General features: G+C 41.2%; 1 protein-coding gene across 2 annotated transcripts in view; it reads right to left on the reverse strand.

Moving 5' to 3' along the window:
• Positions 1–25,542, reverse strand: part of Focad (focadhesin) — a 282,441-nt gene that overhangs the window by 11,897 nt on the left and 245,002 nt on the right. For both annotated transcript variants that reach the window (XM_038334886.1, XM_038334887.1), the window contains exons 31-37: positions 25,420–25,542; positions 24,879–24,956; positions 24,189–24,260; positions 22,620–22,722; positions 20,574–20,654; positions 5,231–5,359; positions 2,926–3,041 (exon numbers count right to left, since the gene is read on the reverse strand). In XM_038334886.1, coding sequence (XP_038190814.1) covers positions 2,926–3,041; positions 5,231–5,359; positions 20,574–20,654; positions 22,620–22,722; positions 24,189–24,260; positions 24,879–24,956; positions 25,420–25,542 — 702 coding nt within the window. The remainder of the gene's footprint in view (positions 1–2,925; positions 3,042–5,230; positions 5,360–20,573; positions 20,655–22,619; positions 22,723–24,188; positions 24,261–24,878; positions 24,957–25,419) is intronic.

Genomic DNA, 25,542 nt, shown 5'->3' on the forward strand with positions numbered 1-25,542 from the left:
CCTTCCAAGAGGTCCATTAAGGTGGCATGAGTTTTCTAAGGAGCACATCTTCAAGACTATTACAGCTCAGATCATTTTACGATGATTAACATATACCCACAACCCAAAGCAGATGCGAAGATCTGAGTAGGTCTAAATCAGAAATGGAAGGCCTACAGGAATGTAGAGACAATTCTAAGGATAGGCTGTTAGACACTTGATTAAACAGGTAGGAAGAGTTCAGGGTAGAAAGCTTTGGAATCAGCCATACACTGCCTTCCCACATATTACCCTCTGCAAATTTTGCTCAAAACACATCTTAGTTTATCAATCTATAAAGTGGAAATAATAATCTTCCCAGACCCAAAGTTTCAAAATATAATTTTATGCTAACAAATTTCTAAAATTTATGTGCCGTTTAAATGTACAGGGTAGCTGCATATATTAGCTCCTTGCAATTGTGACAACATGCACAAGATCTACGTAAATTCAAGCCAGACCAAATCCCAGCATGGAGAGAAGAGAGGAGCTGGGAAGAAAGCCGCATTCCTAGTTTAGGGGCTATTGATAATCATCAGCTTCTGGAAAGAGAGTCAGTTTTCTCTAAGAATGTGACTCCTGGTAGGTATACTCTACTCCAGTGGAAAGTCACACACTCAAGAGTATCTGGGCAGCATAAATTGGTCTCGATGGACTTAAAGAGGAAAAGGATATAGAGTTGGGTCAGTAGGGAAGGAGGTAGATATGGAAGAAGCTGGATCACAGTACATTGTACAACATCCTCAAAGAACTAATGAGATAATGTAAGAGAAAAGAGGGACAAAACTAGGATCTGAGGAGATGCCCCAGCTGGTAAAGTGTGCGTTGTGCACACACTTTCAATCTCTAGCACCCATGTGAAAAGGCATGTACTTTGCCTGTAATCCCAGGGCTGGGGAAGCAAAGAAAATAGGATTTCTGAGGCTTGATGATCAGCCAGTTTAGCCAAATCAGTGAGTTTCAGGTCTACTGAGAGACCCTGTCTCAAGAAATAAGAGGAAGAAGGAATTAAAGAAGGCGGGCAACACTGACTTTTGACCTCAACCCCCTATACTCTACATACTCCATGCACCTGAACATACATGAAATGCATACACATATACACCATATACACACAGACAAAATTATAGACAGTACATTATTGGTTGCTTGATCCTCAACTGAGAGTAGAGACTGACTAAAACTAGGCCCAGTGTTGTACTGAGTGAATTGTGACTCATGGAGATGACGAGAAACAAATGTACTAAGACTCATCAAAGTTCACCACTAACTAGACACTTAGGGGTATATAAATTACAACTCAAGAATGCTAACTTTTAAAATGAGCTGCCAGAGAGATGAGACATTAAAGCTGACGTCTATAACATGGATTGAGTCCTAGCAAGTACCAGGCACACAGCAAGTGACAGCAAGTGACAGCTAGGTGGAAAGCACTGGAGAGGACAAGTGAGAGCAGTGGTGCTAGCAAGACCGTCATGGTAACAAAGGGGAGGACAATATTGTTATGTGCCCAGAGCAATGGTTCCTCTAGGAGTCAGAAGTTACCAGAACACTGTGTTCTCAGAGACAGTCTCATGGTGTGTGTGTGTGTGTGTGTGTGTGTGTGTGTGTGTGTGTGTGTGTGTGTGTGGAGAGGGCATTGCTTTTCTTAATCCCTTATCTTCTCAGTTGCTAGATCATTTTCCCAATCTTTGCTTCTATCTGTCTCCCTCATCCATCCCCAACACTGTGAGTATCTTGGCATCACTAATGAGTACACCACAGCAGAGAAAAGCCACCGTGGCAAGAGCACTGCCTTTTGTGATTCATTTCATCCCTAGTTCTCTTCTCCACTTGAAATGTCAGCAATTGTTCAGTGGAGTAGAGCGAAAAACGCTTCCCATTCTCATCGTGGGCACACTCTTTCCACCTCTCCCAGTCTGGACCCTGTGAATAGCCATTATAATTTACTGTCCTTTAACTCCTGCATCCTCATGTCCTCTTTCCTATGTTTTTAATAATAAAAAAAGAAAAAAAAAGAGAGAAAGTGCAGACTTCAACAACATACATCTCCACTCAAGACCATCGCGAGGAGTAAGAAAGTGCAGACTTCAACAACGTACACCTCCACTAAAGACCATCGCGAGGAGTAAGAAAGACCAAACACAAAAGCAATGTAGAACCAGGACTAACGCCCAGATATGGAGGATATAAGAGAATCTTGTACTACTTGAAATAAACTAAAGCCAGATCATGATAGATCATGTACTGATGATCGATCAAGTTAGAGCTTTAGGAAATCATGGAATATTCTTTTTTTTTCCCCTGCAGCAGATAGACTTAAAATTCCTTCCCATTATATATCTCTAAACACTTACTCTATTCTTTTGTACCTTTGGCTAACCTCTGAAACAGGCTCTCAGACTTTCACAAATACAAAATGAAAGGGTCACTTCTACCTCAGTAGTTTGTTTATGCTGAATCCTCAAGCACAGATGTTCATTCCTCCAACTCCCTCCCCAGTGTCCCTCTTTGGATGTGAACCCAGATCCTACCCTGCTTTCAAGATTCCCCATAGTTGTACCCTACTCCAAGAACGGGAGGAAGAGATGCAGACAAGAGGAGTTCAGTACAGACGGATTTGTCTCTCTCTCCATACCCATTGAGATATCCACACTATATTATCAAGCAAACTTGGCTCCAAAAGGAATGTTAGTATCTATGACCATCCTCTTCAGTAACAAGAAGCAGTTAAAACAAATGGGAAGGGGAGGATTAGAGCCATGTCGTCTTCTAGGCTGCTGGCCAGCTAGACCAAGTAAGTATTCCTAAACTTCTTTCTACTCTTGACTCAGAGACCAGGTGAGTGTGGCCATCTCTGAGAAGAATCGTTCCTGGCTATGCTCAGCACCTGGCACTACTACATACGCTCAGTCCATGGATCAGTGGTGGCATCACCCACAAGCCCAACAGCGCAGCTGCACTCTGCGATGATGGTGCCTGAGTCACAGCGATCTCAAGGCATAGCTGCTGGATCTCCTCACCTGAAAGACAAGAAAGGAAAATCATTTCTGTAATATAGTGCTTGGCTCCCTGATTCAGTTAGGATTCAATGTCTGAATCAAGCCATCTACTTGGGCCACTTCTGCATGCAACAGAATTCTTTCAACCAAGAGGTTTGAGAATTTTTGAGAGGCAAAGAATGATCCAGTCGAATCACAGTCCTAACTCTTGGACTGCCAATGGCCCACCTGGGGAAATTTATCTGATAACATCTAGAGAAATATGAACACTCAAATTCTATTTAAAAATATGAGAAAATGCTAGCTACAAATCTCTTAGTGCCGCCTCACCCCCTTCTCCAGCATATGTTCAGCACACAGGGAAATTTCTATCTGGTATACCAGTTAATATTTTGGCAACCTCACACAAATTAAAGTTACACAACAAGAAGAGCCCTCAACTGAGAAACTGCCTCTATCAAGCTGGCCTGTAGATAAGTCTGTGAGGGATTTTCTTGATTAATGATTTGTGTGGGAGGGTCCAGCTAACTGGGCGGTGTCACTCCTGGGCAGCTCCCCTGGGTGCTATAAGAAGGCAAGCTGAGTAAGCCATGAGGGAAAAGTCAGTAAGTAGTGTTCTAGACTCCAGTTTGCTACCTTCAGTTCCCTCAGTGGTAGATAGATAGATAGATAGATAGATAGATAGATAGATAGATAGATAGATAGATAGACAGATAGATAGAAAGAAAGAATATTGCCCAAACTTTCTGGAGTCCAGATATCACACAGTGAGCTAATAGATTTATAGGTACATGGATGGACTTTGTTTAAGTGTTATTGCTTTTATGCCCTGGTTCATCTCTTTTAGAGTAAGAAATTATTTATTTTTAGTATTACAGGAACACACAGTTAAGAGACTTTGAATATTTTTTAAAGACTTTGAACTTTTAAAGTGTTCAAAACTTTTTACAGGCTTAATATCTTTTTAAAAGATTTATAAAGGTAGACTAAGTTTTATATTATGATATTAACATGAGATCTTAGGGATAAACAAGAAAGTAAAGAGAATGGCTTGACAGTGGCATATGTGTGTGTTAAGTAAACAAAAGACCTAAGTTTGGGGATTTTTTTTGTTTGTTTGGTTGGTTGTTTTGTTTTGTCTTGTCAGCTCAACTCAAACTCCATCTAACAAGAAGGAGTATCTGAGGAATGTGGGCATGTTCTGTGGGCATGTCAGTGGGACAGTTTCTTGACTGATGATTGATATAGGAAGGCTCATCCTCCTGTGCACAGTGCCATCTGGGCAAGTGGTCTTGGGTTGTATAAGAAAGCAAGCCCATAAGAAGCATTTTCCATGGCTTTCTGTTTCCATGCCTGCCTTCAGGTTCCTGCATTGGCTTTCATGCTGAATTTCTGGCCTACAGAACTAACTACAAGATAATAAAAATTTTGTTAAGTTTGCTTCACCAGCAATAGAAACCTAATAAGGCATCCGACATGGTGCTTCAATGAAACCTAGGGCTCAGTAAGTGCAGTCTGATTCCTATCAAACTAAGTCTGCATCACATGCCCAGCAATAAATATAATTCATAGAAGAACTATCTGGCTGTTTTGTTTGTTCACTATTGTTCTTGTGTTTGGTATGTGTGTGTACATGTGTATATCGGTGTGCATATGGAGGCCAGAGATTAGCACCAATATTTTCCTCAATCCCTCTTCACTTTATTTATTTATTTTTTAGTTTCCTGAAAGACAAGGCCTCTCCCTAAGCTCCCAGCTCCCAGATTTGGTTAGGCTGGCTGGTCAGCAAGTCTCCATGACCTTCCTATCTCTGCCTTCCCAGCAGTGGGAGTGTAGGCATTCGGCACTGTACTTTGTTGCCATGCTCGTTTTATTTATTTATTTACCTATCTACCTACCTATTTATTTATTTATTTTTACATAGGTGTGAGGGATCTTAGTTCCTCATGCTTGCACAGTAAACATTATACTGACTAGGCTATCTCCCTCGTTCCTCAAGAGTTGTTTTTGAGGACTACATAGGTCTATGTCTTTAGACCTCTTCCTCCCCACCCTCACTTATTACTCAGTAAAAGTAACTTATTGCACATAAGATATTAACCCACAATATACAATAAATCTACTAGTTAACCATAACACAAAACCTGCTTTTGAAATTCAGGTCAATCCTAAGGGCAAAGCCTGAAAACCTAAAAACAGTTGATATTTACCAAAGTTTAGCCTCATAAGTGGAGAGAGGAGTGCAGCCAAGTTTGCGGGAGGATACTGGTAGCTTTCCCCTACAGTTGCTATGGGTTTCATTACTACTTTGAGAAGGGAGGGAGGCACAGCTTCAGGACCTACAACAGAAAAGAAAAGAAATAGGAAAATACCTGTGTAGCTGTGCTAGAATGGAAATCATTAACTGTTTATTTTCTTTCAGAACCAAAGGCTTTAATACCACATTTTTAGTTATAATCAACTCTTCAATGCTACAGTCTCAATCCAACTCCTTTCGGTATAAAATTTGTTCCCCCTGTTCGCCTTCATTGTCTCTAATCTTCTCTTGTTTGGTTAGACAAGCCTCACATCTTTACTATCTTCTACATTTCCATATCTCTTTATCCAGTTTTTTTTTTAAAAGAACAACCTACCCTTCATTATTGTTTCATTGCTCTTGGTATGGTATTCAATATACTAATAGTAGGAAAGACAAGGCTTGCCCACTCAACACCTTAGAGGAGTTACGGAATATCTCCACCCATTTTGGCCATGAAGCACCACACCTATCCCTTAAAAAATAAAACTTCTTCAGTTCCTAAGCCATAGTACCTGCTCTAGAGGTGAGCACCCAGGGAGAAATAGCTACTGCATATGTTAATCAGCTACCTCTAACTTTAATATTGGCCTTTATGTTGGGAGATGCTACAGTAGTAACAGGAAGATAAAAAAAGGCAGAAATAGCCATTAAAATGGGCAGGTAAAAGTGATGCTAGAAAGAACCATAGAAAAATGAAGAAATATAGAAAAGGTATACATACAGAAAAAATATAGACAACAAGGAGAAACAGTAAGGCAGAATTAGCAGCAAAAGGAAAATTAGCAGCAGCAGAAAAAAGTCTGGGGAAAACCAGAAACTACATCAGCAAAAAAGTAACAGGATCAGCAGAGCTGGGAAGGTGCAGAGGTGAGAGAGCTGATACGTGGGAAAAGCTGAAAACAGAGAAGCACAAGAAAAGGGAAAAGCACAGGCAAATTCACTAGACCACAAATGCAGGCAGAGTCAGTGATTGGTTAGAGAATCCCAGAAAGGAGAAGCTTAGAGTCGGGGAGAAGCAGGGAGAGACCAGCAAAAGGAAATGAAATCAGCAAACAGAGAGAAAGAAAGCAGAAGTGAGGGAGCATCTGTAAGACAAAATCAGTTATAGAAAGGAGAAACTGTGGGGAAAGGAGAAGCAGAGGTGGTGTGGGTTTTTCCCAGAAGAGAAAAACTGATCTTGCTAATGGGGCAGCAAAGGGATAGCAGAGCTATGTCACAACACAGAAAGGAGAAGCTGAGGGAAAGGAGAAATAGGGAATCAGGAGGGAAAAGCCAACCTTGTGAAAGGGGCAGCAAGGGTGAAGGCAGAGCTACATCACAGCACAGAAAGGAGAAGCTGGGGGAAAGGAGAAGCAGGGGCCCAGGAGAGAAAAACCGACCTCGTGACCAGTAGCAACGATGGCAGAGCTAGATCACAGCACAGAAAGGAGAAGCTGTGGGAAAGGAGAGGCTGTGGGAAAGGAGAAGCTGTGGGAAAGGAGAAGCAGGGAACCAGGAGGGAAAAACCGACCTCGTGAAAGGGTTTAGCAAGGGTAGAGGCAGAGCTACATTACGGTAAAGGTTGGAGAAGTTGAGGAGAAAGGAGAAGTAGGGACTCAGGAGGGAAAATTCGACCTTGTTTCTAGTGGCAAGGGTGACAGAGTTAGATCACAGCACAGAAAGAAGAAGCTGTGGGGAAAGGAGAAGCATAGGTGGTATGGGAACCCAGGAGGGAAAAATTGATCTTGTGAAAGGGATAGCAAGGGTAAAGGGAGAGTTACATCACAGCACAGAAAGGAGAAGCTGGGGGAAAAGAGAACCAAGAAACCATAAAGGAAAAACCAGCCTTGTGAAAGGGTTTAGCAAGGGTAGAGGCAGAGTTACATTACCGTACAGGATGGAGAAGCTGGGGAGAAAGGAGAAGCAGAGGGCCAGGAGAAAAAGAATACAAACCATAGACATTGAGAAAATGGAAGAATTGGAGGTAGGGGTCAAAAAAGGAAAAGCAAAGGCTGAGAGCAGCACAGTTCTGGAGGCTGGGAAGTTCAAGAGAGTGGTGCCAGCACCTGGTGAAGACCATTGTGCCACATAATAACATGGTGGAGGGCAGCATATGACTAGACAGCAAGCTTGCTGAGGCATCTCGATTGTATAACAAAGTCACCATCTCAGCATCTTAGGGATGATTGTCAATCATGCCCCAAAGGTACCACATCAAAATAGTGTTAACAAATGACTTTGGGTTTTCAGTTTGCAAAACATAAAACCTGGAAAGCACACCTAAGCCAGCACATTTGGATGTGCCAAAGAAAAGTTGTAAAGTTGTGTGCTAATGTATAAGCAACAAAAGAAAATGTGCATTTTAATTGACTAGGCTACAGTTCAAAACTTGTGCTGACAGAATATCATCCATGAAGTCAACAAAAAATAATTAGGAAATGGGAGAAACTGCAAATCATAACTGGGCCACTATCCAGAATACAAGAGATACCCTTCTAGCAACTTCGTATTCTAAAGATAACCAAATTTTGTCGAATGGGTAAAGAACTTGAAGACAATTCTAAGAAATACAAATGGCCAAAAAGAACTTAATTTTTAAAAATTATTTAAAACAATTTTAAAATCTATATATACTTTGTTTATACTTTTCCTGTCCCTCAAATTCATTAGGTCCTCTCCTCCTCCCTATCCACACAACTTCCAGTTCTTTTTCAAAAAATAAATCAAGAAAACAAAACACACAACAACCCCCCCAAAACCTAGAAGACAGAATACAACACCACCCCAAAAGAAACAAAACAAACAAACAAATACACCAAACTGTATCCAAATAAACACACACACACACACACACACACACACACACACACACTGTAGAGTTCATTATTTTTGGTCAACTACTCTTGAACATAAGATCTGCCCTGGTGGGGTAGATATACTCAGTGTAACTCCTCTGGAGAAACTGATCTTCCCTCTCCCAGCAGCTATAGACGACAGTTCCATTGTTAACCTTTACTCTAGTAACTAGGTTTATATGCATTCATTCATTTTTTTCTTTTTAAATTAAATGTATTCATTTCTTTTACATTCTGACTGCAGTTTCCCCTCTCTTTTCTTCCCATTCCCTCCCCTCCCCTTCCCTCTGTCCCCCACTCACTGCTCAGGAAGGGGCAGGCTTCCCATGGGTGTCAAGAAAGCACGGCATAGTAAGTTGATTTAGGACTAAAATCCCCCAAAATCCCCATATTAAAACTGGGCAAGGCAACACAGCATGATGAATAAGTTCCCAAAAGCCAAGCAAAGTGCCAGGGATAAGGCCTGTTCCCATTGCTAGGAGTCCCACAAGTAGACCAAGCTACAAAACTGTCACATATATGCACAGGGCCTAGGCTCCCTGTGCAGGTTCCCTAGCTGGTGGGCCAGAGTCTGTGAGCTCTCATGAGCCAAAAACCCAGATGTCTTTGTAGGTCCCCTGTGGTGGCCTTGATCCCCCCCTCGCTGTGCAATTCTTCCTCCCTCTCTTCAACAGGATTCCTGCAGCTCAGCCCAGTGTTCGACTGTAGGTTTCTGCATCTGTTTCCATCAGTTACTGGATGAAAGCTTTCTGATGAGAATTGGGGTAGTCACTAATCTGATTACAGGGGAAGGCCAGTTCAGGGAACTTATCCACTATTGCTAAGAGTCTAAACTGGGGTCATACTTGTAGATTTGTGAGAGTTTCCCTTGTACCAGGTTTCTACCTGACCCCCAAATGCTCCCCATATTGAGACATCTCTTCTAGTACTATCCCTTTCCTCAACCCAACCCCTCATGTTCCCATCCCCACCCACCTCCATTTGACCCAGGAGATCCCTTCTATTTTCTCTTTGGAGTGAAATCCATGCATCCCCCTTTGGGCCCTCCTTGTTACCAAACCCCTGGGGCTGTGAACTGTAGCACTGTTATCTATTTATATAACAAAATAAAATATAATAAGATAAAACAAAAACTATCACATCAAAGTTGAGCAAGGCAGATCAACAGAAGGAAAAGAGAAGGCACAAGAATCAGAGACCACTCATTCACACACTCAGGAATCCCATTAAACCAATAACCTGGAAGACACAATATGCTGGCCCTGTGCATGCTACTTCAATCTCTGAGTTCATATGAGCTCTGCTCATGCTGATTTACAGGGCCTTGTTTTCTTGGTGTCCTCTATTCCCTCTGGCTCTTACATTCTTTATGTCTCCTCTTTCAAAGGCTTTTTTGAGCTCTGAGGAAAGAGATCCCAAAAAGGACTCGAAGAGATGATGAGTGTCAACATTGGGTCATTAGAAAAATATAAATCAGAAGCACGTGAGATTTTACTTCAGAACCAATCACATCACAATAGTGACAATAATCAGACTAACAGCAGTCAGCAAGAGCATGAAGAACTGGAACCCCGCATATCTACTAGAGGAAAGTGGCATTTTCTTAAAAAGTTAAAATAGAATTTCCACATAATCTACCTCTCTGATGTGTGTGTGTATGTGTGTATCCAAATTAATTAAAAATAAGCATTCAAAAAATGCACATGTGTAGCAAGACCAATCTGGAGCTCTGTCTCTAAAAACCAAAAATCAAAACCACACCTATACACAGACACAGATATTCATAGCAGCACTAACTGCAATAGCAAAGTGAAGAAACAGCCCAGTGTCTAGCAGCTAAATAGGGAAAATGTGGCTGCTTCATGCAGTGGATTGTCACTTAGCTCTAAGGAGAGAAGTAAGTATCTGCTACAAATGGATGAACCCTGAAAATACTGTGCTAAAAGAAAAGAAGCCCGTAGTGGAAAGTCAGATTGATTCCATTTAAATGAGACATACAGAAAAGACAAATTAGAGACATGAAGTACAGTATTGTTGCTAAGAACTAGAGAAAATGGAGAAAGGGAAACAATTTGTTCGATGAGATCAAAGTTTCCTTTTGGGGTGATAAGGATGCTCTAGAAGTAGACAGTAATGATAGAACAGAAATTGTGAATGGTCCTAAATTGTGAGCAGTTAAAAGCATCCTTTTCTTTCCCCAAATACTTGGACACTCATGCCAGGCTAACCTTAAACAAGCTATATAGCTGAGGATGACCTTAAATTTCTGGTCCTCTGTCCTCTACCTCCGAATTGCTAGGATTACACTAGTTTACATGCCGGGGATTGGCTTTACCCATGCTTTACCAACTGTACTCATTGTCAGAGAGACAAGCATAAATCTTAAAAGATAATGACAATAAGATGGGCCCTGAAAAATAGACAAACTCTTGGTGCCCTGGTATTTTTCTCTTTCTGGAACCGGCAAGAAAAACACTCCCAAACAAATACTCTCTAGCTACGGGTCCACAACTGCATCAGGACTGCTGTCACCAAGAATTTTAATGACCTTAGATATTAGCCAGGTTCAAGAACATTCTCTCTTTTGACTTTCTTTTCTATACTTCAATTACAAGTGCATCATTGGGCTAGAAATATGGCTCGGTGGGTAAAAGTACTTGTTGCTAAGCTTGGTGATCTGAGTTAAGATTCCTGCAGCCCGTGTAAAAGCTAGATAGAGTGGCATGTGTCTATAATCTCAGCACAGCTACTGCAAGACAGATGGTGAAGACTGGACCATCCCCCGGAACCTCACAGGCCAACTAGCCTAGAATGCACAAAACAGCAGTATACCAGAGAGACCCTGCCTTTAAACTAACGTGAAAGGTGGGGACCAACCCCTGAGGTTATCCTCTGACTTCTATACAGGTGTGACGGCATGTGCAGGCCCTCACCCAAACAAAGACATCATGTGTACACATAGACAAACAGAAGTAAACAAATATTGTATATGTACTATGTTCCCTTTCCTTAAGGTAACTGCTTGTGGAAATAAACTCCCATGTTTATCCTCAACTGAGTCTACATAAGTTCATCGATGCTCACAGTTTCAAGCACTAACTACTAAGCTGGTAACTATAAACCCCTACCGACCTCCAAATCAGAATTTAATCCAATGTTTCCATCTCTCATTCTCAACATAACAGCTAACAAACCACTCAGTATGTTTTCTCAGCCTAGATACTCTCTAGCCTATTTCCTTCCCCTTGGTTGTTCTCTTCTACTAGATAAAACTAGTAGCACGCCTTGCAATGCTTCACTTTAATGCCCCCCTTTCAGCTAAAAATTCCCCCCATTCATACATACCTATGCTGTTCAATCTGATACTTACTTCTATCCCACCCTGAGATGTTATACTGGGACTCCAGTGAGTCTTAGGAACTTAACCATGGCTGTTTCCAGAAGAGAGCAGACACAGAACCAGGGGCTGTGCTCATGGACATGGAGTTTATTTTCTAATGAGATGACCATGTTTGATGATAACAGGCTGAGACAGGCAGGCACTAACTGGTAAGCTTTGCACATTACTATATACTGGTAACACATTTGTGGTAAGAATCCTTAACAAATCTGACTACAAGCTAAAGTTTGATTTTATGCAACAAAATTAATTTGTTTAATTGTATTTTTTGATGTGTATCTATGTGTGGGTACATGCATAGACATGAATGCAGATGACCTTGGAGACTAGGGTGTTGGATCCTCCTGGATCTTGAGTCATAGGTAGTAGAGCCACCTGATGTGGTGGGTCTGTGAATTAAACCTGGGTCCTCTGGGAGAGTACCCAGTGCTCTTAACCACAGAGCCATCTTCAGCCCCTAATTTGCTTTTGGTTTACATTCACAGAAATGTCCTGGTGAAGAGGCATGCATTGCAAATATGCATTGGAAGTATGTAATTCACAAGCAGATGTCTAATTTACAGCCAACGTATTTTTTTTTTTGTCAAATAATTTCAGAATTACAAAGCTTGTATTCCAAGATCTCTAGCAGAATGCATTATGGAAAATGTGTAGTTTCCAAAGACTCAGGGATCCAAGTTTTCATCATAAAGGACCTCACGTGAAATATGAACACTGTTTATGTTTGATTGCACAGGCAATAAGCTCTCCTCTGATGGGACTATACTTTATGTACATGTTACTTCAGCATTGACTGCACGTGTATGTGCATGTTGCTTCAGTACTGAAAGCACTGCATGCACATGTTTCTCTGGCACTGACTGTACTCTATGTGCATGTTGCCCAACACTGCCTGTGTGTGTGTGTGTGTGTGTGTGTGTGTGTGTGTGTGTGGTGTGTACTGCCTCTGTGTGGGGTATATGTGCGTTGCTCCAACACTGCCTGCACTGTGTGCACATGTTGCTCTGGTACCAGTGCACTTGTGTGTACTTATTGCTCCTGCACTGCCTGCACTGTCTCTGCATGTTACTGCAGTCTTCACTAAAGCTGACCTGATATACAGGTAAGTGTCAGAAACAACTTGTGAAATGGAGTGCGGGACTGAAATTCATGCCTCTGATACAGCACATTAAATCTTTCACAGGTAAAAGGGCAGGGCATCAATATTGAGAAGCATGATGAGCATTACACAAAATCTTTCTCTGTGTTTGAATGGAACCCATTCTGACAGCCAATGGAATGATGGGAACTACAGCTACAGTTAGGAATGGAGAAAGTATCTGGCAGCTGCAGACTTCTGGTGAGGAAGGTAGGAAAGAGGAAGCCCAAAGAACATCTGGAACACAGAATCCTGGTTCCTTCCACAGAGTTCTCTATGGGACAAACGAACACAAATAATAGGAATCATCAGGTCCTTTATTTCAGTATTTTGTGCTTCAAACAAATGGCATAGGTAAGATGACCACTGGAATGCCACAAACAATGGATTTGAAACTGAGAATGCCTATGGGTACCTGTCAAAAAGATCCAGATGTTTTAAAATCTAAATGTAAAGCTGCTTTACATCTCTCATACAGTAGACAGCCTCAAAGTTATAAATGGCAAATCTGAGCATAATGCATTCCAATAGGACCTATTATCCCACGTACTCTGGCTACACATAGGACTGTGTAGTAGCCTAATTACTACAGGAAAAGTCTGGCCACAGTCAGGCTAACATATAGGATGTATAATTTCCATCTCCGGCACACCACTTGTGTGATACAGATATTTACTTCCTCCATCTTCACTGTTGCTGGAGACAAGTTAATTCAGCTTAGACTAATCCAGCATTCAACAAAAACATATACAAGAGATAGAGATCAAATATTTAAATTATATTACATGCCAGGTACTCTGTTCTAAGGCATGCTTTCTGCACATTGAAGAAATCATAGTCTAATGAGAAAGGCAGACTTGAAACAAAGAAGTATAAATAATCATGTAAATAATGCAACATATGTAAAACATGAAATAAAAAGATATAGGAAGGCATGAGATGGGAAATCAGATCTAATCAGAAGATATTATTCAAGGTTCAATCTTTGCTCACAAGAATAAAAGATGTCAGATCAATATGGGAAGGATGAAGTCCGTGGAGAATTCAGGCAGACATCATTATAGAATGGTCTGTTTGTGGGAAGTACCAAATGCTTTGCCCCTGACCAGAAACTACAATCAATACAGTTGTTGAAAAGAATTGATTCTGACATATCAAATACTAAAAGCTGGGAGAGTACTCTATCTTAAGAGCAAAAACCTCAGCAACACTCAGAGTTACCAAAACCCCAAACCATCCTAAGCACTTGTACCAGGAAAATCACCAAGCAAAGTGGCAACCAGCAGAGGTCAGTACCTAGAAAGGAAGGGAACCTATAGGGCTGTGGCCCAGAGGGGAAAAGGAATTAGTTACATTCAGGTGGACTGATCGAATGAGCAAACAGGCTGAGAATAATGAGCCAGATTACCTACAGACCAGAACACATAACTGTAAATATGAAGAGAGAGAATGGTGCTGAATTAGAACTAGATATATGGTGTGAATTTGTGGACATAGAGACAGCTTAAACACAGATAAAGATAAAACATATGTGATGTAGAAATAAGCAAGATATAAAAGAAAGAAAGAGAACATTCCTGGAAGCAGTTACAATTAGCCTAGTAAGAAAGCTCTGTGCCCAGACCTTGGCTTCTAAATATTATTCTCTGAAAAACAAAAACAAAACAAAAACTGGGGCTATGTGGTCCTATCTCCCAGCCTCATGGCAACAATTTAGGCAAGGCGCGTCACCTTAGACTTTGCTACGACAGCCCTCACTGAGAGCTTAGTGAAGTTTAAGTGGTTGATTCTGGGTAGGAGGAATAGTAAAGCTTTTCCTTATAGTTAGAGGAGAGAGGCAGTTTGTAATTTTCCTGTATTTTCTTTTGTAAAATAAAATGTAAAGAAGTGCAAACATTAAGTAAAAAATTCTGGAACAAAGAGATGGCTCAGTGGGTAAAAGCACTTACCACTCAAAGCTGATAACCTGCATTTGATCCCTCGATCCACAGTGAAAGGAGAGAACAGACCAAAAAAGAGACCTACACACACATGTGCCTGCACGCACATGCATACACACATACCATAATGTCGTAGTTAGGGTTTCTATTGCTGTGAAGAGACACTATGACCACAGCAACTGTTATAAAGGGGAAACATTTAATTGGTGGCTTACATTTTCAAGTGGTTTTGTCCATTGTCGTCATGGTGAAGCATAGTGGCCTGCAGGCAGACGTGCTGCTGGAGAAGAAGCCGAGTGTCCTACATCTTGACTTGAAGGTTTCAGGAAATGAACTGAGTCACTGGGCGTGGCTTGAACATATATGAAACCTCACGGTCCATCTCCACATTGACATACTTCCTCCAACAAGGCCACACCCACTCCAACAGTCACACCTCCTAAAAGAGCCACTTCCCTTGTGGATCATTTTCTTCCAAACCACCACACATAACAAAGTTACTTTGAAAAAACAATCAAAGCTTTGTTTGTTTTCAAGAAAGGGTTTCTCTGTGTAGCCCTAGCTATCCTGAAACTCGCTCTGTAGACCAGGCTTGGCTGAGACTCACAGAGATTCACCTGCCCATGCCTCTCCAGCGTTGGAATTAAAGGCATGTACCACCACTGCCCAACTCTTGTTTAAAGAGGGTTTTTTCTTTTTTTAAAAAAAGATTTATGTATGTATGTATATGAGTGCTCTACTTGTATGTATGCCTGCATAACAGAAGAGGGCATAAGAGATCCCATTATAAATCATTGTGAGCCACTATGTGGTTGCTGGGAATTGAACTCAGGACCTCTGGAAGAGCAGCCAGTGACCTTAACTGCTAAGCCATCTCTCCAGCCTCTCTAAACATTAATTTTAAACTCTTATATAGTGAGTGACTACAAAAATGTTCATTCCTTCTGACACTGAAATGAAAATGAAATCACACTTAGGGCATGGTATACCTGAATGACTTTTGTTGCTATCGTTCATTTTTAATGTATGCTGCAATGTTTTCTGATAGGATATTATAATGAAAACTGCTCATTCCTTAGTCGCTACTATATAACCGACTAATAACTCTTCAAAATCTCTATAATGAAGAGTCAATAATTTTCTCAACTTTACAGAAACAACTATAAGGTTAGATGGCCAGCCTGAATTTGCATATGCTGCAAGAAGTGGAATTGGGATAGGAGCCTAGGAAGTTTGACTCCTGTATTTTAACCTTTATGATATACTGGTTTCTATTTTCAGAAAGGCTTCATAATCCTTTTGCAGCATTGAGAAGCCATGCCATGGTCTAGAGAGATGTCTTGGTGAGTAGGGGAGTTAGCTCTTCCAAAGGACCCAAGTTCTGCTCCCAACACACACACTGGGCAGCTCAGAGCTGTCCGGAACTCCAGCTTCAGGGCACTCCACACACACAGCAGACACTGACACCGATACAGATACACAGACAGACACATACACACACATGTGCATGTGTGCATCCCCCACAAATATAAAAGTGAATATTTAAAGGGGTCATGCCATCCTTCTCATTACCAAATGTTCACACTCTTGTTCACTAATAAACTGCTGAGAATTTACCACAAGAGAAGCTATAGTAGAAGAAAGAAGCCTACTGGATAAAGATTTCACTATACAGAAACTTTAAAAATGACCCAGAGTGAAATGACTAATTCTAATATATCAGCTTAATGAAGTATTAATTACATTTACTTATTTATTATATATATGCAAAGGTCAAAGGACAAATTACAGGAGTTAGTTCTGTCCTACCGTGTAGATCCTGGGCATATCCTTAGCTGCCTTACCCACCAAGCCATCCTGCCTGCTCTGTGATGAAATACTCTACAGTCATTTATAGTGGCAAACGTGAAATTGAGAAATATTACTTCAAAGTACAAAGCATGGCATTCTAATTACTTTCTGTTGCTGCGAAAGACACCATGACCAAGAGCAACGTGGAGAAGAAAGGATTTATATCAGTTTTTAGGTTTTTGAGTCTTCCATGCCTCCTGCCATGGGAGAGAAGTGGCAGCTATGTGCAGGAACAGGTATTAGATTTAAAAATCAGATAATTAGGCATTATATATTTTATGAATGGATAAAGTGAATATACACATTGACAAGGACATATACTGGACTATCTCAGTAGCCATCTATCTCTAGGGTGGATGTTCCAGAAAATCTCCTTTTGGTTTTCTGCTTGTTTGGCATTGTTTTATTTATGTGTATGTGTGTGAGTTTATGCCCTATGAGTTCAGTTGCCCAAGGAGGCCAAAAGGTGGTGTTGGGTTCCTAGGGCTGGAGTTGTGAGCCGCCTGATGTGGGTGGGTGTCAGGATGCGAACACAGATCTTCTGTATTAGTAGGAAGCACTCCTAACCATTGAGTTATCTCTCTAGTCCCCTTTGTTTTTTGTAACAGGGTCTCATTCTACAGCTTTGGTCAGCCTGGAAGTCACTATATATACCAGGGTGGCATCAAAACCCCGTGACCCTTCTGACTCAGCGTCCCAAGCACTGGGATTACAGGTAGGAGCCATTCTGCTCAGTTGCTATCTTCTTCCTTATGCCGCTTCTAAATTCAGTGCCATACGCATGTGTTTATTTCTAGTAATGTTCTCAGATCTGTATAGGTAAAATAGTAATAATTCAAAATATTTAAAGGTGGCACATGGTTTTGGCAACCAAGTCCCTAAAAAAGAAAACTTTTTGATGTCATTACTGTGTATTCAATTCACTAATTCCGCTAGACGCTGTCTCAGCATGTAAATCTCATACCAGTCCAAAACGAAATCCCAAAAATCATATAATTTATGTAGAACCCTAGAGCTTATCCACATAGATCACCGATCAATGTTAACTAGAGGAAATACCACTCATTGTACTGCATAGAATTATATTTTTCCTCAGGTAGCACTTCATGCTATTACCTTCAAAGCCTATTATAAAGTATGAGCCTAGAAAGCCTTAGCCACATTCTCCAATGACAACATAACAGTCCAGTTATACTGTAACAGTCTAGAAATATGTAATATTGGCCCCAGAAAGAATTATTATGTTTATTAAGTGTTTTAAAATGTTCTTTTAAAGAGGTGAATAAATACTGATGAAGTCTTAAATGGTATGGAACTGAGAAATTATAAAGATCAAAAATCAGAAGGATCAGTAGAAAAGGCAAAAAATTGTAAGACTCAAAATTAGAACTTGGTGGGGTGGCACATGCCTGTGATCTCAGCACTTGGGGGAAGAAGTGAGAAGGATCAGGGGTTTAAGCCTAGCCTTAGAACTTATTGAGTTCAATACCAGTATAGTGAGTTCAAGACTAGCCTCTGCTACATAGTGACCTTGTATAAAAAGAGGAAGGAAGGCGGGAGAGGGAGAGAGTGAAGGAGGGAGGGAAGGAGGGAGGGAGGGAGGGAGGGAGGGAGGGAGGGAGGAAGGAAGGAAGGAAGGAAGGAAGGAAGGAAGGAAGGAAGGAAGGTAGGTAGGTTGGGAGAAATTCACTTCTGAGCAAAGACATCAAGGCTGGCAAAGCTAAGAAATCCCTCAGTAACTGAGAATGACAACTACCAAAGTTAAGGAATCACCCTGATAGAAGGGCCAACAGGGTCAGATCGGAGAAGATGGCAAACAAAGACACGAAGGCCAGGAACTGGATTCCTTAAGAACTGACTGGGTATGGCAGTGGGGTGCAGGCCCCCGGGAAGGAACGGATGCTCTCATATCACACATCTACTAAGGTGCGACTATAAAGCGTGGTGAGTCCTATGCCTCTGAAAGCAGTCTGACACGTTCCTCTCAGATTTCGTGGGCTGTGCTGGAAATCTCCATGTCGCTCCCATTCCAGCACATGTGTAAATCAAATATAACCCTTCACACTTTTTTCCTTGTTAGTTATTAAAGTTAAAAATAGCCCACAGAGGCGATGAAGCCGTGCCATCCCTGAAGTGGCCTATCTTCTGCCTGTACCAAGCATGCGTTCTATTCTAAAAAACCATTTCCTTCTCAAAGGGGTTCGCTGACGTTGCCATCCTTCCTACCAGCAGCCCCACCGGGCTCTGTTGAGTGACATCCAGACATTTCAACTCAAAAGCTCCTTCAGAGGGGAGTTATTAGAATTCAAATGAGCTGGGCATGCTGGAGAAGAAAGCGCTCGTTTGCATGTACACCTCTGCACTTGGCCATCCCCTTTAGTCCCGCAGAGCAGGCGCTGGTTTTGTTTTTGTAAATGGGCTCTGGAGGCGGAGGTCAGCCTCCCACGGCCCCCACTCTTCTGGGGTCATCATTAGTAATGTGTGGGCTGAATAGATTCTCCTCTGAATCTAGTCAGCAAACCTGACAGGAAGGCAGCCCTCTCCCACAACCTGAAAATGCCAAAAATCCAACTGGTAAGACGGCAGTTTTAAACCCTGCAGCAGCCGGCTGTAGAGCAGCTTCCAGCAAGGCGGCTCACCACCCATGAGGTCTCAGGTCCACCTGAGCGTCCCGTCTCCAAGCAGAGGCCTGCCTGGCGAGCCAGGACTGTGGGATCACAGACCTGTCACAGTGAGCCAAGAGCCCCCAGAAGATTCGGAGAAAATTTATTTTTGGTGAGAAATAAGAATCTGGAAAATATTTTATTTGCTAGAAAAGAAAAGAAACTTTTCTGAAGCCATTTATTTGACTTCAGAGTTATTATTTCATTTTTTCATGACAGTTTCTCATGTTATAATCATTTAAATTTTATAAACTAACAATGAACAACAATAAAAATATATGGTGCTAACATTTATTCTGGTTGTAGAAAATTTTCAGATGATCATTCAGTAAGAATTCAAATTCTTCCTAATGAAGACATCTCTACTATATCTATTTTAAGAAGACATAATCCATAGCAATATAATCATTAAACTAATTTGCATTCTATATGCAACAGTGCTTTTACAGAACAAACAATGACATAATCATATGTCAATTTTTACATGGAAAAAATTAGGAGCAAACAGTGCTAAGTCACAACTCTAGAATAAGAGCATGCATCCTCACCTCTAGAGACTAATAGGACCAGGCTAAAAAAAATAGCTCCCAGAGTATTGTTCCCGGGGGACATACATCAATCAACAACACTTTCTCTTTGATGGACAGATTTTCCATGAACTTTAGTTATCAAATCGCTCCTCCCAGATTTCTTGCAGTTTTAATTTTAATTCACTTAAAAATGTACTTTTTTTCTTTTTAAATTGTAATGGTCTTGCTATCACACAGCCTCTGATTTGCGCAGTGATGAAAGAAGGACGGAAGTAGTGGACGTCACTGAAAGATGATTCTATTGACGAAACTGGCACGATCCAGAACATATCCAGTGCTAGCAGCCTACACCTCTTCCTCTCACTCTGAGAAGCCTGTGTCATTAAAGAACTCCCCTTCGGTAAAGTTACATGGCACTGCTCTGGGTCCGGTCAAACCAAGACACTGAACCTCTATCTTCTAACTTGGCCACAACCCAGGGATCAAGGCAAGACAAATGAGTGCCAAGAAAAAACTCAAGCTAGAAACAGGAGTTAGAGCCCATGACTCTAGCAACATAAAATGACCAGACATGGTCAGGGACAAAGGCTACTTCCCAGCCAGGCCTGGGATACTTTCTCTATCTGCGCCAAAGTCACTTAGACAGATAGGAAGAGCAATACATACTTGGTGCACCTCTACATGACCAAAGTTTTTACAGAGCCACCCACAAAGAGACACAGTCTTCATATTTACAAGGAAATTAGCTTCCTAGTCATCCAGGAAGATGGTTTAGCAGAAGACAACATTCACCCCTTCGGATTTGACTTGTTTGATTTTACAGATGCATGCTTCAGGCACATAACTTACAGAACATGAAGAAAAAAAATGATAAAATCCAAGAAAAGTGCCCACTTGCCTTTTTTTCCTCCTGTAACGAAGAAGCCAATGGCTGCTCTAATAAAACTGCCTTCGGGCAAATAGCTGTAGTCAGTAGGCACTGTGGAGGCAGAAAATGATCAAATTAACTAGCGAACTTGGCAGGGCTAATGAAGGAGAGGTAATGATCTCATGCTGCCATCTCAACCCAGAGACAAGGCAGAGATGGTTATGCCATTATTCTCAGCACAAGACCCTGTGGCTGCAGCTAATTCTATTAGACGAAGGGACTGGCTTGAGGGAATCACTCAGGCTATGTGGGAAAACTTAAAATGGTGACAAGCCTAGGAGGGACATAAAGAGAAAACTCACACAGGCTGTTACTCCAGTGAAGTGGTGGAAAAATCCTCCCTCCCTGGTGTACTAGCGCAACAATGGACTCCAGTCCAACGACCTCCTCAGGGTAGGCGAGGAGCCAGCTGGGCTCCTAAGCTTAGGCACTGTCCTACAGGCTTGTTAGAATGCTGCACCAACTGGATGGACCAAGGAAATTCAAAACCCGGGATTAACAGCACCATCTCCTTCTTAAGGCAGAGCCCTTTAAGGGATCAACATGTACAAAGAACCAGATGTGGCTGCTGACCTGAACCAGTGAGCCAATGACATTTCTGCAAGCTGAGTCCTGAGAGTTCCCTAAATCCTTTTCCTCCCAGTCTCTCATAATGGTTTCATGACACAGTTCTGTTCCAATGAATGGTTCAACTGGAAAATTCCACCAGAAACGAGTAGCTGTGTTTTCCAGACACACAATTATTTTGTTCATAAGAACCTGTGTGTAAGCTGCCTCACCGTTACTTGATTTGACTAAGTGCTCTGTAATGCAACTGTAAGTTGGCATGTGTGTGCGCATGTGCGTACACACACACACACACACACACACACACACACAAACCCAAAGCCTGGCATAATGTGTTATTTTACCAGGATACTGTTAAGAGCCCCAGCCTTTGAAACTAGCACTAGCAAAAGTTTCCACTAAGGTGTTTTTAAATTCCCTTTCCTATATTAATATAACAGCTTCCAGCTGTCAAGTTCATCATGTTGGAAAAGATGTGGAGCAAAGGCCTCTGTCTGAAGCTGCAGAGTGACGGCAGTCAGAGAATCAAAAATTGTAGAAGCCCACATTTATAGTTACACTATCATAGATGTCCTGCCAGGAATACAGGAAACTAAGTTTTAGTGATGGATCTTTACTTTCTAAACCTCTGTGGACCAGGTACAAGATGGCCAGTGGGTCAAAATACCATTTATAAGGAGCAAGGGACAGATATATTAAGGTGGTTCTTTCCCCAGAAAAATCTCCAAGTACAAACATAAGCACATGGGAACTGTAATATTTTTATTGCTTTTATCAAAAGATACAAATACAAAGGGCTTTGTTATTTGAAGAGCTAGGACTGAAACCCCTAAGGAGGTACATATCTTTGAATGTGTTTTCCTCATTACCTTTATGGAGCCATTGGGCAGAAAAACCCCAGTCATAAATAAAGAGTCTTTCTTTCTTTCTTTCTTTTCTTTTTTCTTTTTTTTTTTTTTTTTTGAGAAAGGGTCTCACTGTGTAGCTCTGCATAAAGAGATTTTTAATGAAACATAACACCATTACTTTTTATAAAAATAATATGTCTGTTCCAAGCTTTCAAGGATGTGATCCTTTGTTTATAGACCTGTCACTAAACAAACTCTTAATGCAACTCATATAATATTTTTGAGCCTCATACTTTTCATTTGTCAAATACATGTACTTAACTGAATGTCTACAATGTCCTCTAAGGGAGTCAAGAGAGGAAGTGTAAGTGAATATGAGGTTTGGGGCCAATAAATCTAAATCAAAGCACCACATTCTGCCATATGACCTGGAGTATGTCTGGAGGCCTCTCTACACTCCATTTTGCTCAGATGCAAAATAAAGACCATAACACCCATCATGTGGAATTGTTGTGATGCCCAACTCCCTTAACAAAGTGCAGAATCCTGAGTTAGCCATTCCTTCTTCCAGTCCCAGTATATTAGAGGGTTTTAATCTTACCAGAAGTTCTGCTTTGATTTGAAGACAAAGTAGATAGATGAAGATGTCCTAGAAGCCATATTGCATTTGACTGAAGACCAATCACCCCCGAGACATTGATGACCTATTGATGAAAACATAGCAGTTTGGTGATGGGGGAAAATCCAAGTTCTATTAAATAAAAGGCCACCACAGAATGTCACTAACACTGTAGGAATTAGAGGCTTAGTTGAGAACAAGAAGCTCTATAACTGGATGCTAACGTGAGTCTTCTACATTAGACCTGAATCTTATGCTGTTATGTAGCAGCTGAATGAATGAATGAATGAATGAATGAATGAATGAACCAACTATGGCAGAAAGTACTAGCAATATTCTTGGGCTTCACTGAACGAGACTGCTCTCAAAAACTGGTAAAAGAAAGCTCCAAAAGGACTGGGGGCTGAAGCTTAGTTGGTCGAGTATTTGCCTTGTGTGCAAAAGGGCATGGGTTCAGCTTCACCACAGCGTATACAAAGAGTGGTGGCTCATGCCTATAATCCCAGCATCTGGGGGGATCAGGAGTTGAAAGTCATCCTAGGCTACATAGCTTGAGACTAGCCTAGAGCACCACGAGATCCTGTCTTAAAAGAAAAAAATTCAAAAAGTAGAAAGGAAGGGAAAGTTTCTTAATAATAAAGTATTTCTTAAAAAAAAAGAAATTTTAACTCATTCTTTTTAAAATAATTTCTATCATTGATTATTATAATTCATATGAACATTTTAAAATAATTCTTTCCAGTTCTTCCAAGTTTTAACAACTTAAATTTCAGTAGAATTCTTTTTCTGAGCACATTCTTATTCACATATACAAAATATTTTTTCTCTGCCCAGAAATTCATGCTTTTCCACCATGAATGAAAACATCTTTATGTGCTAGGTATTATAATTAGCCAAGTTTTATAAGAATGAAAACAAGTATGCTAAGTGGGGAAGCTAAGCCCAAAAGCAACAGCAATAGCAATAGTAAACACCCCGCTTAGACAAGGTGCTTGGGAAGAGGCACACAGTGCCCACGCTGAGCTCTCAGGGCCGCAGCTCTACTGGCTCCGCCCCTCTCAACCAGTGTCGTCACAGTTCATTCGGTAAAGGTGAGGCTTTAAGAAATCAAAGCTTTATAAGCAGATGAGCATGACCATGCCTCCGTGAGGACAACAAGGACAAGTATTAACTCACAAACTCTCGTCTGAGCTAATGCCATCTGACCATTCTTCCCGGGTATCTGCCCTGCCCTTTGCCCACAATGCATCTGTCCTTGTCCCAAAAGCTAGATAACCCTTGCAAGGTCAGGTTTAATTTTAAGGTGATTCAGTAACAACTTCACTCAAAGAAGCCAGAATTCTTCCCCCTGCCCCCCACCCAGGAGCAGGGAATATCTGTCAATGAACACAGGGCCATATACTACTTTGAAATGCCCATGAACTCAACACGTTTGTTAGACTTTCACATTTGCATTTGCCAGGTACGACACACTATGACAAAGCAGTATGAAAAAGATAACAAGAGAAGAGATGTGTGTCCCATCCAGGGGCTGAAAATTCCTCTCCTTACCTCAGTTAAGGTTCTAATGACTTCATTAAGTCTTGCTTGAGAACGGGCGCTCTGGATGGCCTCCGACTTGAGCTGAAAGAGTGAGCAGAGATGAACCAGGACGTGAGCAGTCACCTAGGAATGGGGCAGTTTATCAACTGTCGGTATATTCCAAGCACGTAAGTGGGAAGCTCCTCAAAGACAGGGCCCGGGATTTATTTACTATTCATTTCTTAGCACCTTTTCATGGTGGCACATAGCAGTCCCTCAAAGTTTTACTATATGAACAAAGGTGTGTAATTCTGAACTGTGATATGCTTACACACACTTCTGTCCACTAGGATAGTGTTTCAGAATAAAACACTTGCAAAGATTTAAACTTGAACATTATAGATATGAATTGAAATTCCTTATGAATGAATTTTGAAATTTCTTATGGTTCAGTTACTTTCTCAGGTAGGAAAGTCTATGAAAAGTACCTACTTTAAGAGGCTTGAATCCTATATAAATTAAACCAAACAAAGAGCAATCTCTACAGAAAGAATTCTCAGCCAGGAGTACTTTTTCGCAGAGCAAGGCACTGAAAACCCAGAGTAACTATCGCCATGAACACAAACTCCTCTTCCCCTAGGATATTAAGCCAATGCAACCTACTGTTGCTATGGTTATGTATGTATTCAAATTCCTTCCCTTCAGGTTTCCTGGCTTTACCTGCATTACATCCACATCTGAGCCTACCAGCGCCACCAGACCATGAAGAGCTGCGAGACAGAGCATGGTGGAGGAACCCTGCAAACCAAGAATTGAAACAGTCAACGGCTAACACGCCTTGGGTGTGAAATCTATGTAAGTTGCTGCGCACAGCAAGGTCAGCGACTGAAATTATAACAAACGCATGGGGTCAATACAACTGACAATTAATAACTGACCATGAAATAAGAGCAGACTAAAATAAAGGAACATACTAAAGCTGTTATATCATAGGTGCCTTTTTTTGGGTTCTATTTGTCCAGAAAACCATAACATTGTTTTACAAGTAAAGCCCTATCAAGTAACCAATTTTTAAAAAGTAAGACAACCTGTAATGGTTGACAGACTGTACTTACAAGGGACTAAAGGTATAGATGCCGTTTTCACTTGAAATTACATGTTCATTCTTGTTAAGCTATATATCTTAAAAGTTCCTAAAAGGAATCCAATCAATCGGCTATTTTTCCTTTAAATTATTTAACAGTATACAGGTGACTCTTACCTGTGCCAGGACAACCTTAATCCAGCTGGGGAGGAGTCTGCTGCCCAAGTCTTCGGCTTTTCCATGTCCACACACAGACAAACCATGAACCAGGTTTCCTAATGCCAGCGCAAAGCCCGAAGT

This window comes from Arvicola amphibius, chromosome 6 (genome assembly GCF_903992535.2).
Source record: "Arvicola amphibius chromosome 6, mArvAmp1.2, whole genome shotgun sequence".
Lineage (NCBI taxonomy): Eukaryota > Metazoa > Chordata > Mammalia > Rodentia > Cricetidae > Arvicola > Arvicola amphibius.